At 45.6% G+C, this 14020-nt stretch overlaps 1 protein-coding gene across 1 annotated transcript; it reads right to left on the bottom strand.

Moving 5' to 3' along the window:
- Positions 1–1053: 1053 nt before the first annotated feature.
- MESD (mesoderm development LRP chaperone) lies at positions 1054–13510 on the bottom strand. The gene is made up of 3 exons (XM_032263843.1): positions 13237–13510; positions 4148–4380; positions 1054–2342 (listed from the first exon to the last, which is right to left on the bottom strand). Exons 1-3 carry the CDS (start codon positions 13444–13446, stop codon positions 2084–2086), a joined length of 702 nt encoding a protein of 233 aa, XP_032119734.1. The 5' UTR covers positions 13447–13510; the 3' UTR covers positions 1054–2083.
- Between the last annotated feature and the right edge of the window lie 510 nt (positions 13511–14020).

The raw sequence follows: 14020 nt of genomic DNA, 5'->3' as shown, positions 1-14020 counted from the left end.
CTCTGCCACCTACAGCCACAGGGTCTTTGCTCACAGTTTCCTCTGCCTGCCTTACTCTATTTCTCCTCTCCTCCTCCTGCCCTCAGAGCCTCTGGCCGTCCCCACCTGGTCAGGGAAGATTCCACCCTCACTACCCTGCCCCTTTCATACTTCTAACAGTTGCCATTGTATGTTACTGACATCTGTCTTCCCTCACCCATCACTGAGTTTTACAATAGCAGAGGCTGTATCTACACTGTCTGGGCACCTCGTAGTCCCTAGCACATGACAGACACCCAAAAAACTACCAGCTGATGTGGGGGCACACTGCACAGGAAATGGAGACAGAGCCACACATTCTGACACGGGAAGGATCCTAACTGGAAACACGAGGTACAGGGCAGAGTGAAACCTGTGCTACCTTTCGCTTAATTAAAGCAGTTATCAAAACAGCTGCTTTATACTGGGCCATTATGGCTATGCAGGCCAGTAACTCCGTCAAATTGCCCTAAGTATAACAGAGAAAGCCCATGGACAGGGCTTGTTCCAGCCACGACAGGATTCAGGGACTCATTTATGCCACCAGGGTGTGGTGCCCTCTCCCCGCTGCCTGGCTTGGCCCCACTCTCAAACAGCTCTCTGCTCCGTGGACAGCACCTACAGCAGCTCCAGCTCCAGGTTCAAAACGCAGGGGAAACAAGAAAAGCCCCTTTCGGGGCCCGGTACCCTAGTACCGTAGATCACACAGGCTTCATCCTGGAGTGGGCATGGTCTGGAGGGTGGGGGGAGGGCAAATGTCCCACCCAAAGCAGAGAACTGAGAATGCAGAGAGTGTGGTTCTTTCGAGGGACATGTGAGAAGCTACCAAAATAAAGGGAAACAGATGCTGTGGGCCAAAACAAGGATGCGTCACCGTAAGCCGTAAGCTGGTAAATGTACCATTTTTGGCAGGTGGGTTGGGGGGGTGGAGGGGGACAAACTGTCAGCAGCTTCCACTGGGACAAGCTGCGGGCAGCAAGAGAGGGATACACTTTTCACTTTGTACCATTCTTTAACACTGACATTTTCTAACCATGTAAAGTGCTATTTTTAATTTCTTAAAATCACAATCGAGGGTTTTTTCCCAAAGAATTTTAGTTCTTAGAAATGACATCTGTATATAAATGTTCTAACTCTTATTCAGAGTAGGCTCTAACATACGAACGGCGAAGTCAGACATTAACAGCAGCACGTCATGTTACTCCATACAAAAGCACAGATTTAGGCACTTTATCAAAGAAAACTGTTTAGAAATAAATGAGGTTATTGAGTCTTCTGTCACACTCTGCAAAGGATTCCCTACAATCCTTTAAAATTGTTTCATTAACTGGAACATATGACCCCCCTGACACCAGCAGTACTTTCCTAAATAAGGAAACAAAACAGAACCCCTAGCTTTACAGACCACATAAAACCTGACGGACACCAAGAGTTCTCTGTTACTGACGAGTACGATTCAAGCCAAAGAAATTCAAAACTACTTAGGATTCCCAGTACCGTATTTTTCGTTCTCTGCATTTCCTGCACAAGTTTTGGATTTACACACCCTGGCTTCCTGGCTATGTATTTAGATATCTGAGTTCACAAAGCACCTTTTACCTTTACCATAATGAGAATGATGTAAATGGCATGAAGAGTTTGATTCAATTAAGAGTTTTAAAATCTTCTCTGATCAGAATTTGCTATCCTTTTGGTTGACAGAAAATAAAAAACACAGACACCCAAACAGAGCAGGTGCTTGGAGGGGAGTGGAATCTCAGCAGAGTCCATGACTCACCAAGTGTAAATGGGAAAAAGCAACACAGTCACATTTCCATGTAAGGTGATTTTATAGTAAACACGAATTTGTTATTGTGCAATATTAATCAGAAAACGTCTGTCTTCTTACTTGAAGCCTATTAAACAGTAATTCTTTGACCACAAACGGGTCATGTGGTAGACCCTTTCTAGAAGAAACTAGAATGTCATCTGGTGTACAGTTTCCTGAGACCGCTCCCACCCCACGAGCTGGGCAAGGAGCCCTCCACGTCCACCTGTCTCTCCACAGCACGTCACTGCTGCCCCATCACAGGTCTTCTCTTTTATTCCCAGCTCGACTGTCTTCCTTGGAAGCCTGAGATTTCAGATCTCCTTCCTTCTTCTTTTTGCCCTTGTCTTGCTTTGTCTTATTTTTCTCTTTGCTTCCTCCTCCTTTGCCGGGGTACACCTGGCCCTCCAGAGTTACATCAGCACACCTGTCTTGACTGACCAAGAAGTCCTTGATCTCCCAGGCATAGCTCCCATCGCGAAGCATGAAGATAGCACGGTCTGATCCCACAATGAACCTTGGGCAGAGAGATGCAGTCATACAGTCAGCACATACTAGTAAGGTGCTAATGGGTCAGAGCAATTCTCTGGCACTTACCAAGTTTATTTCAAATTCTACATGAATATGGAACGAAAAATTGGATTCTCCATACTGGTATCTCATGTATGAAAATACTAGCTTGCTGAACGATTAAACACCCAGCTCAGATCAAAACAGAAGCAGACCCTGGATGTTCCTTTGTGGTATAAATGGATGCCCATGTTACGAGCGAGCATTTGGAAACCCTCCCTAGGACACTGCAGAGGTGACTTAGGGGCTGTTGCTGGGGAGGCAAAGAGGCAGCTTCAATCTGATCTGTATCAGTTCTAGAGTGTTCAGTTACAATCGTATGGGACAAAGGACTTGCGCTGATAAAGGCGAAAAACCAATGGCTTAGAATGGGTCATGATAAGAGGCTGTGAAGGGCTCAAGATGACACTCGGCTATTGGACAGAAATCCTAGCCCCAGAGCTGGCGGCAAGCAGCCCAGCCCGTCCACACTCGAAAGGTCCTAAGGAACAAAGCGAACAGAATGAGGCCTGGGTGGAGCCAGCGGGCATAATTCTTCTGTTCCTTGAAGACTACACTCTATGTTCCCCCTTCAGTTTAAAACACTCCCACCACAGCACAGAGACCAGTGGGGCGTCTGGGGCAGACATCATCAAAACATTTATTTCTTCTCTCTAGGTGTCTATTTAAGCTAATTGAAAGCATTCTGCTAGCCAGACACTCTCTAATTATTCCTCCCATTTCTTGTTATTACTTTTCTATTTCCTAAACTAAAATATTTGCAGACCCCAAATTTCAGAACTGTTTTTGAGGAAAAAGCAGCAGATTTCTTAAAATTGTACCCCAAGACAATACTGAGCTGTGAAAACTGAGCCTCTTCAAATTAAATTAGTTATCTGTTAACAGCATGGTCCAAGCTTTATGTGTGAACATAGCTACACACAAAAGCACTCTCTACCGAGCAGAAACTTCTAGAAGAAGCAAACTATCAAACTATTAACTAGTTTGTCCCACAAAGAGGCTAAGTTATGCTATCCACCCTTCTGTTCAAATGAAATGAAAGCTAAAGATACAAAAATAAATAAAACTTTAGGATCAACTGAGATATTAAAAAAAAACACATACGCCAGGCGTGGTGGACCATGCCAGTAATCCTAGCACTTTGGGAGGTTGAGGTGGAAGGATTGCTTGAGGTCAGGAGTTCAAGACCAGCCTGGGAAACATAGTGAGACCTCACCTCAACAACAACAACAAAAAAACAAACTTAATTGTTCTGACCAATAATAAATGCTCTTTTTTATATTAAAAAAAACTAGACAGATAAATTTAAAATAAAACCTAGAAAGGAAGGCTGAGGTCCTTGGGAAATACTACCAGAACGGACACTTTGTTAGAGCCTCATCAGGGAAAGCCCCAGCACAGGGCTGGGTGTGGTGTCTCGAGCCTGTAATCCAAGCACTTGGGGAGGCCGAGGTCAGGAGTTCAAAACCAGCCTGGCCAACATGGTGAAATCCCGTCTCTACTAAAAATACAAAATTAGCCAGGCATGGTGACATGCGCCTGTAGTCCCAGCTACTCAGGAGGCTGAGGCAGGAGAATCACTTGAACCAGGGAGACGGAGGTTGCAGTGAGCTGAGATTGTGCCACGGCACCCCAGCCTAGACGACAAGAGTGAAATTCTGTCTCAAAAAATCATTATCATCATAATTAATAATAATAAAGAAAAGTCCCAGCACAGCCTATAATTTTCTCAGCTGGCTGTTGGTGCTTTACCTCTGGACGTCATAGTTGGCATTGAAAAGGCTGCCCTGCCAGAGACTCGTGATTTCCTCTGTCTCCTTCTCAGTGGGGCTTCCTGATACAGTGACAAACATCATGAGAGTCTTCCCTTTCTTCGTCATTTTCAATATGCTTTCAGGCTTGCTTGGGTCTATCTTTGAGAAGTCGACAGGTGCTGAGGGTCTCTTGTGCTCTGGAAGATCTCCTTCTTCAATGTCATCGTCTTTCTATCAGGATGGGGGAAAAGCATCAAACCTATCATCAGAATCTTGCTTTTTAACTGGCACAGGCAAAAACACCTGCATATGATGCCAGGTGCATGTATATGACTTAAATTACAATACAGAAAGGAAAACTAGGGGTTTTCTTCCTCTTCTTAATTTTCAAGATAGTCTAAGTTTCAGGCAGCGCATACTCCCCACACCCCAAGTTACCAATCACAGGGCGCCCCCAAGTGATGGGTTTCTAGAGCTTTTAAACTCTCATACGGTCTATCCAACATGGTAGGCTGTAAAAATGGCCACATTCTGGTATGGTAATAAAATGAAATACTTCACAGCAATAAAGAACAAATACTGATACATGTAACAAATCCCAAAAATGTTAAGTGACAGAAGCCAGGCACAAAATAAGATTTACTATGTAATTCCATTTATTTAAAATTCAAGAATGAGCAAAACTAATCTAGGGTGACAGAAATTAGGAGAGTGTTGCCTGTGGAAGGGGACACAAAGTAGGCTTAACTGAGAATGGACGCAAGATAACTTTTCTGGGGTGATGGAAATGTTCTTTATTTTGACAGGGGTGTGGATTGTACAGACATATCCTTTTATAAAAATATGGCTGGCCAAGCACTGTGGCTCAGCCTGCAATCCCAGCACTTTGGGAGTCTGAGGTAAGAGGATCAACTTGAGGCCAGGAGTTCAAGATCAGCCTAGGTAACATAGTGAGACTCTGTCTCTTAAAAAAAAACTTAAAAGTAGCCAGGCATGGTGAAGCAAACCTGTAGTCCCAGCTCCTCAGTAGGCTGAGGTGGGAGAACTGCTTGCACCCAGGAGTCTGAGATCAGCCTGGGTAACATAGTGAGATCCCATCTCTTAAAAAAAAATTTAAAAAATTAGTCCAGTGTGGCGGCAGATGCCTGTAGTCCTAGCTACTCAGGAGGCTGAAACGGGAGAATCACTTGAGCCCAGGAGATCAAGGCTACAGTAAGCTAAAATCAGGCCACTGCACCCCAGCCTAGGAGAAAGAATGAGGCCCTGTCTTAAAAGAAAGAAAAGAAGAAAAGAAACACTCCATCATTGCAATGTATACTTAGAATCTGCACTCCATGTATACTTATCTCACTTAAATAATAGGCATTGTACAAAAATACCCAATTCCAGTTAGCAGGTTTGCTTTCTGTAGTGGTATGGACTAGCAATTCTGAAGCTATCTTATGTGATCTCTAGGACTGAGAAAAGGAGTAAACATTTTGAGGATAATGAGAGCCAGATTCTTAATTTCTGGGAAGGAAGTTATAAGTATGAAAGGGGGAGGAATGAGCTGTGTGGTATTAGGCTGGAAATGAAGGCATCAGGAGAAACTCACAGTTTTTCATAGATTAGCAGATGAGTAAATAGATAGATGGATGCATAAAAATATTTAAAAGAGACTGGGTTCCTTGGAGAACAGGCTTACTGGAAGGGAGACAGAAGATGAGCCTAGAATAATCCTGCATTACAAAGTAGTGAAGTGCTCAAGAATCGTGGAACGTGTCCACAGGACACAGAAGCCAACCTGAAGCAGCTCTCATGGGCCAAATTTGAAATAATCTCAACATTAAAATAAATAATAATTTATTTTAATAGGTTGACTTACAATCTGTCAAACAAAATGAGATGTTGAACCCATACTGATCAAAACAAATGAATAAATTACAAACAGAGAACAGCAACTATTTTTTTTTTTTGAGACGCAGTCTCTCACTCTGTCGCCCAGGCTGGAGTGCAGTGGCATGATCTCGGCTGGCTGCAATCTCCGCCTCACAGGTTCAAGTGATTCTCCTGCCTCAGCCTCCTGAGTAACTGGGATTACAGGCACGCGCCACCACATCCAGCTAATTTTTGTATTTTTAGTAGAGATGGGGGTTTCACCATGTTGGCCAGGATGGTCTCGATCTCCTGACCTCGTGATCTGTCCACCTCAGCCTCTCAAAGTGCTGGGATTACAAGCGTGAGCCACCATGCCTATAAATAGAACACAGACTAACAAATAACAAATCTTTAAAAGAACCAGGTTCTGCCAGTAACTGAAAGAAATGAAGAACTGGCTGGGCACGGTGACTCACACCTGTAACCTCAGCACTTTAGGAGGCCAATGCTGGAAGATCAGCTGAGCCCAGGAGTTAAAGACCAGCCTGGGCAACGTATCAAGACCCCATCGCTACCAAAAATGAAAAAAGGAAAAAAAGAAATGAAGTACTGACTGATACATGCTATAACACAGATAACCCTTGAAAATATTATGCTAAGCGAAAGAAGCCAGATATGAAAGACTACAGATTCTGATTCCATTTATAGGAAATGCCCAGAATAGATAAATTTGTTGAGACAGAAGGTAGATTAGTGATTACCTGGGGCTGGCTAGAGGGTTGGGAGAAAATAGGGGAGAAGTGGTTGAAGCTTTCTTTTGGGGGTGATAAAAATGTTCTAAAATTGATTTTGGTGATGGCTGTACAATTCTGTGAAGGTACCAAAACTAAAATATACGCTTCACATGGGTAAACTGCCTGTGGCATGTGAACTGTACCTTAGTAAGCTGTTACTAAAAAAAAAAGAAGCCCGTAAGTCATTCTTATTTGGTCCTTCTGACCAATCTCCGAAGGCCCAAGGCTTAAGACACCGTTAATAATGTACTATATTCAAAATAATTTTAGTAATAAGTAAAAAGGAAAGAATTCTACACAGTGCTTGAAGGTGATCCATGCTGACATCAGACCTGGGATCTGGTTTCAGTTCTACATTTACTAGTCATGTGACCCTGCCTACAATTCCTTGCTCCTCTAGGCCTGTTTCCTCATCTACAAAATGAAAAGCAGACCAAAGTGATCTCCAAGTTCCCAGTAACGTGACCACACCTAACACCCCAACCTTTTTCCCAACTCTGCCACCCTCTCAACTGACATGTTTCTTCCTCATTTTGCTTTGAAAGAGCCACTAATGGTGACCTGCAGGCAGGAGCATGGGCTATGCTGTCAGATGGATGCGCTCCATAATTACGTGGCCTTGGGCAAGTTACTTAGCCCATCTGAAAGTAACTTTCCCTACCTATAATGGGAAGGTGGGGGTAATAACAGCATCTCCCTCCTAAGGTTTGTTTGGGAATGTAATGACTTAAAGGCAAGCAGTACTCAGTACGCTATCTGTTGGCTGTGACACGGCTGACTCCTTAGCCCTCTGTGATCTGCCCTCCAATCACAAACACAGCATGGAAATTACATTCTCAAAGTCACAAAGGACCTCCTACTTGCCAAATTCACAGGTTGTTGATGTCTTTATCTTAATTCTCTATAACCTCTATTATAGTCTCCTTAAAACACCTCAAGACTTCTAGTTGGTTCAATACTCTAGAATATTTGTGTTTTTCATTCTTTTTTTTTTTTAAGACGGGGTTTCACCATGTTGGTCAGGCTGGTCTTGAACTCCCGACCTCAGGTGATCTGCCCGCCTTGGCCTCCAAAGTGCTTGGATTACAAGCGTGAGCCACCACGCCAGGCAGAATATTCGTATTTTTCAGACTCATTTCACTAATAATCGTGAAATTAACTCAGTAGGTCCCAAGCAGCATGTTGTTTTTTTTTTGGGGGGGGGGGGGGGTGGGGTCTCACTCTATCACCTAGTTTGGAGTGCAGTGGTGCTGGTGCAATCTTGGCTCACTGCAACCTCTGCCTGCCAGGCTCAAGTGATCCTCCTATCTCCTCAGTCTCCTGAGTAGCTGGGACCACAACTGCACACCACCAGGCCCAGCTAATTTTTTTTTTTTTTTTTTTTTGGGTAAAGACAGGTTTCATCATGTTGCCCAGGCTGGTCTCACACTCCTGAGCTCAAATGATCCACCTACCTCAGTCTTCCAAAGTGCTGAGACTATAGGACTAAGCCACTAGGCCCAGCCCAGAATTCTTATGTGTCTGTGTGTGTTTCAGTTACAGAAAAAAAAGATTACAAAATAGTCCCCTAATGAAGCTGGAGGACATTATGTTAAGTGCAATAAGACGGACACAGAAAGACAAATACTGCACATTCTCATTCTTATGTGGGACCTAAAATAGTCGTGTTCACGGAAGTAGAGATGAGAACTGTGGTTACTAGAGGCTGGGAAGGGAAGGGGAGATAGGGAAAGAGGATGGTGAATGGGTACAAAATTACACTAGATAGGAAGAATAAATTATAGCGCTCTACAGTACTGCAGGATGACTACAGTCAACAATAATTTATTGCATATTTTCAAACAGCTAGGAGAGAATTTTAAATGTTCCCAACAGAAAGAAATGATTAATGTTTGAGGTGACAGATATGCTCATTACCCTGAATTGCTTGTTACACATTGAATACATGTGTAGAAATACAACTCTGTACCCCACAAAAATGTATCATTATTATACGTTAATTAAAATTGAGGCGTAAAAAAAAGTACCCTAGGTACACATAATTATCCAGTTCTACCCTCAGTCTGGATAATCTAACCTATTATGATCAGTGTGTCTATGCTGAAAGCAATCCAATATTTACCCTGCGGCAGAGGTGGGGCCTCCAGGCCAGTCTTGCATTTTCGGGTGGCTTCATAACTCCTTCATTACTGTTTGTCAAAGTCAATAGCTACAAAGCTGAGCTCCCCTTTCTGCAAATCCTCTTCTTCCTCCCATGGTTTAGATATCAATAGTTAAATGCTATCCAGTGAGTAGCTACTAAATCCCAGGCATTCTACATATATTATCTCCAACCTGCAGAACAATCCTACTAGGCCTCCATTTAATATACAGTAAGATGACGCTGGGAGAGGACAAATGATTTACTCTATTTACTCACATGCAGAAGTGCAAACTGTGGGCAATCCCCCCATATAGGCACCGAGGAATGAGAGCTAAGCAGGACCCTGGCACAGTTAGGGCTTGAGGAATATCTCACTTTATAGTGTTACTATTCAGCTATTTCCTCTTATATAATCCTTGACATAATCATACATTAGTTTATAGAAATAGGGCTTGAAGAATCCCTTTGTATAATCCTCTATATATAATCATATAATAGTTGAAAGTATGAGTGCCTAAAGAATATTTCCCTACATATATACTTATATCTTAGTTCATAATCAGAGGAATGCCTAGAGTGGACAAGTACAGAGCATGAATTAAAGGTAAGCAGCTTATAATCGGAGGAATGCCTAGACCAGATACAGTACAGAGCATGAATTAAGGGAAAAACAGTTATACCAGGACAAGAATCCATGGCCCAGGCAGCAGCGTTCAGTATCGTAAAGATGCCCGCTGTATGGCAGGCTTGGGGTGAGAGCCACTCCTCCTGATGAAGGAGTTGTAGGACCTTGCTCCAGTTCTTGTGGAAGGCTGCCCTCAGAACGGCAATCCACCTTGGTGACTGTGAAGTTTATCAGCTCTTGCTACTGTACTGCTTGAAGAGCATCTTCCCATAGAATCTATTGGAAGCTGCCAGAAGGTGGCGGTAACCTTGACAGCTCTGTCACTGCTATGTGACTTAAAGCATCCTCCTATAAATTTTCTTAGAAGTAGTTTTCCCATAGATAGAAGTATCACACGCTGCACCCTCTTCACTTCGCACGGCGAAGTCACTTTCAAGCCTCCGTAATGGGGGTGGACCCCTTACTGCACACGGCCCTTGCCTTCGTGGGAACAGGCCCCTTGCTGCGCGCTGTCCACCTCCTGGCCTAGGTGACCTAATGGGGGTGGACCCTATGTTTTATTGCTCACGACCCTATCACTATCCTTAAAGATGATTTCACTCAATGCCCTGCCCCCTAACCTATACACAATAAATACTCATGCTTCTGGACATTCGGGGCCTCACCTAGCCTCACCAGCCTTGCCTTGCCGGCCTCGCCTGACTCTGCTTATAGGTGGCGTGGCCCCCTGAGCCCAGCTGCATTTTCTTTGTACTTCTGTGTCCTGTCTCTTTATTTCTCGGATCCTGCGCCTCAGCACAGCATAAGGCTCACCCCACAACCCTGTGGGGCACTTATCTGGCCCCCAACGTGCCCTACAGCAAACCACATTTCTGGATCCAAATCCCTCCATCTAACCCTTCCCATTATACCTGGCTATCATAACGTAAAACGAAATAACCACTGCTGGTTTTTCCACACCAACTGAAACGTAGAATTAGCTCTAACACAATGGAAGGAATTCTTACCTTTTCTCCACACATCTGAGGCACAGCCTCTCACTGAAGCACTGTTTCTCACACTACTGGGGAAGGAATGAGGGTATGGATTTAGAGATCATCACAAGAGGAAGAACTGCTTCCTACAAAAAAGCACCCACAGAGATGGATACGTTCTCCCACATAAAAATCACTGGTACTGGGGAAGGGAGCTTATGTCGGCAGAGTGTCTACAAACATTCGCTCATTTAATCCGCCTGGCCCCCTGGAAAGCAGGGCGTTATCTGGCTTTACAGATACATAAAACTAGCATCAAGTAGCTAGTGAGGGGTAAAGCTGAGTTCAAAATCTGTCATTTTTTTTTTTTGAGACGGAGTTTCGCTCTTGTTACCCAGGCTGCAGTGCAATGGCGCGATCTCGGCTCACCGCAACCTCCGCCTCCTGGGTTCGAGCAATTCTCCTGCCTCAGCCTCCCAAGTAGCTGGGACTACAGGTATGAGCCACCATACCCAGCTAATTTTTGTATTTTTAGTAGAGATGGAATTTCACCATGTTGACCAGGATGGTCTCCATCTCTTAACCTCCTGATCCACCCACCTCGGCCTCCCAAAGTGCTGGGATTATAGGCATGAGCCACCGCCCCGGCCCAAAATCTGTCTTTTTTTTTTGGAGACAGAGTATCACTCTGTTGCCCAGGCTGGAATGCAGTGGCATGATCTCGGCTCACGGCAACCTCTGCCTCCCGGGTATAAGCGATTCTCGTGCCTCAGCCTCCACAGCAGCTGGGATTACAGGAGGCCACCTGTAATCAACTCATTTTTGTATTTTTAGTAGAGATGGGGTTTCACTATGTTGGCCAAACTGGCAAAGTGCTGGGATTACAGGCATGAGCCATCACACCCGGCTAATCTGTCTTTTTACTACATTATGCCACCCTGCTGGTCACAAAATCAATCAACCACCCAGGCATGGTGCTTCACACCCGTAATCCCAGCACTTTGGGAGGCCAATGTGGGAGGATCGCAAAGGCCAAGCAAAAACAGCCCTGCCAACATAAGGAGACCCTGTTTCTCTAAAAAATAATTAAAAAAAAAACAAAAAAAACCCATCAAGTCCTGTTAAAAGTATACAAATCTCTCACATTTCTCTCTTCTCATCTGCTCCTGCGGTTTCTAGCCTAATCCACGTCTTCCTCACTATCCTTCATTTGCACTTCAGTTCACCAACATGTATGGCAGTACAGGTAAAATGGTTCAAAGAACAGGCTCTAAAGCCGTGACAGAATGTGAAACTCAGCTAGATTGCTGTGTGATGTGGCGCAAGGTATTCAACCTCTTTGTGCCCTCAATGTCATCATCTAGAAAATAGGGATAAGTACCTCCCTCATGGATGGGGTAGAAGGATCAAATGAGATAATGTGTTTTCTTGGCCTTCAAAGCCTATCCCTGCTCATCCATCCTGTAATCTACTGTTCCCAGTGTAGTCCTTGTTCCTCTCTGCAGCACCCTCTTCGTCTAGCTCAGGGTCTGAGTAGGTTCAGGGGAGGATTTCTCATGAGATGATGTTCTCACTCTGGTAGATCAAAAGGCTTTATTTGCTGGAGTCCAAAAAGAGACAAGGAGATTGCAAGGGAGATGGTGAATGGGGAAGTTCTCTCTACACTCAAATGTACCCCAATCTTTCCATCAGCTGCTGATAAACCAACCCTGCATTCTTCTAGTCAGATGCATCAGGTGGTATTTTAAACTTGTGTCTGAAAGTCTTTCCCTCCTCCCCCAACACACACAGAGATAATCACAAAATGACAAAACATCAGGGTTGGAAGGAATCTTAGGAATCAGTAAAACCTCCTCATGTTGCAGATAAGGAAACTGAGGCCTAGAAACTAGACATAACCTGCCCAAGGTTACACAGATATGCAAGTCAACAAGAACAGTACAAGCACCTTAGGAAGGGGAAAAGGCAGCAATGTGGTTTCAGCCAGTAATCTTTACCTTAAAAGCTTATTACACACTCCCTGTAACTGCATACTCCAGTGCATCCAACTGACAAACCAGAAAACTTACTCTCCTCTGAACAAACAGCGTAGTTCCACAATACAGAGCCACTAGCCATTACTACTCCCACCAGTAAAATAAATCCACCCACAAAAATCACAAAATTCCCAGCAGGGACATATACCAAAATAGGAAGTCTAAATTCTACTGATTGAGAAGACAGCTGAGATAACCATCAAGGAAGATAATCTTCACCGCAACCCACTCACCCACCCACTCACCCCCAAACAAAAGGAAAATGAAGGAAATGTTCCTTAGTGGAGTGGGAAAGGTCTCTCTCCCCGTTTGCGGGGCTCACTGACTGCAAGGATCAGCGCAGAGACAACCAGGGCACTGAAGGGTGACGGGAGAGCAAGGCTGAACAGAGAGGGGCTGACCCGTGACTGGAGTGGCTTGAGAAGCAACAGGGAACAGGGCACTGGAATGGGAGAGCGCTGGAGCGAGGGTCAGCAGGGCGCGGAGGTCAGAGGAGCAATGGAGGGTCAGCAGTGGCTTCAGTGGGTCAGTAAGGATTTAAGGCATGAATAGAGGAGGTTAAGGGGTCAGAAAGGGCCCAAAACAGAATGGGTAAAAGGTCAGTGGGAACAGGGTCCGGGACAGAGAAGAGCCGGGAGGGTGCGCGCGCGCCGCGGACCTCCCATTGCTCCAGAAGACGCGCCATGTCTGCATCATTGTAATCGCGAATATCCTTCTTCTTCTTCCGGGGAGGCGGGGTAGACTCGTCGGGCGTCCCGGGAGAGCCTTCGGCCGTGCAGGCCCCAGGCGGTAGTAGCAGCAGCAGCAGCAGCAGGTCAGAGGCACAAAGCAGGACCACGGCCTTGCGTGCCCAGCTGGAGGCCGCCATCTTTGCCGCGCCGCAGCCGCGCTGACCCGACCTGCGCCGGCGGCACGGGCCCCGCCCCCGGCCGTAGCCGCCTCGCGACCCTACCTCGCGTACGCCTCCCGCCCCACCTCCCCGTGGCCCCGCCTTCCGCTCGCGCTAGCCTACCGGGCCCCGCCCCGTCCCGTTTCCTCGGCCCCGCCTCCGGAAGCCCCGCCCCTCCGCCATCTTGGCCCCGCCCCACAGGCGCCTCCCCTTGGTCTGGCTGGGTGGGTCCCCGAGTGCTCTTTTTGGTTTTCTGTCGGAGGCCGACCTTTTTCTCTCGAGCGCACAGGCCAGGTCCAAATGTTCTTTCAGAGCCTCCAGGAACTACTAACCAGCGTCCCTGGAGACGTCAGTTTCTCGCCTGTGAAATGAATTGGAACTGGAAGTTTTGGAGGCTGCCTCAGCTCTAAAACAGCCCATTTCTGGATGTCAGACCTTTATCCTCAGTGTCTCGCAGTTTCCTTTGAGAACAGGCAGTTAAAAAGAAGTTAGTGGCAGGTAGGGCAACTTTTTTCAGAGCGGCATAAATAGGTCGGGCCGACTCTTTCTTCAT

Source organism: Sapajus apella, unplaced genomic scaffold, assembly GCF_009761245.1.
Source record: "Sapajus apella isolate SASKATOON/1434 unplaced genomic scaffold, GSC_monkey_1.0 scaffold139, whole genome shotgun sequence".
In the NCBI taxonomy this organism is placed as follows: Eukaryota; Metazoa; Chordata; class Mammalia; order Primates; family Cebidae; genus Sapajus; species Sapajus apella.
This window is presented reverse-complemented; position numbering and strand designations above follow the sequence as displayed.

Bases quoted from the DNA above. Each gene is read 5' to 3' on its own strand.
- MESD (XM_032263843.1), bottom strand. From the start codon at position 13,446: ATGGCGGCCTCCAGCTGGGCACGCAAGGCCGTGGTCCTGCTTTGTGCC. The intron at 4,381-13,236 runs GTCCGCGGCGCG...CCATCCTGATAG, and splicing joins GTCTTCTGGAGCAATGGGAG to AAAGACGATGACATTGAAGA. The intron at 2,343-4,147 runs GTAAAGCACCAA...TCTCTGCCCAAG, and splicing joins GCCAACTATGACGTCCAGAG to GTTCATTGTGGGATCAGACC.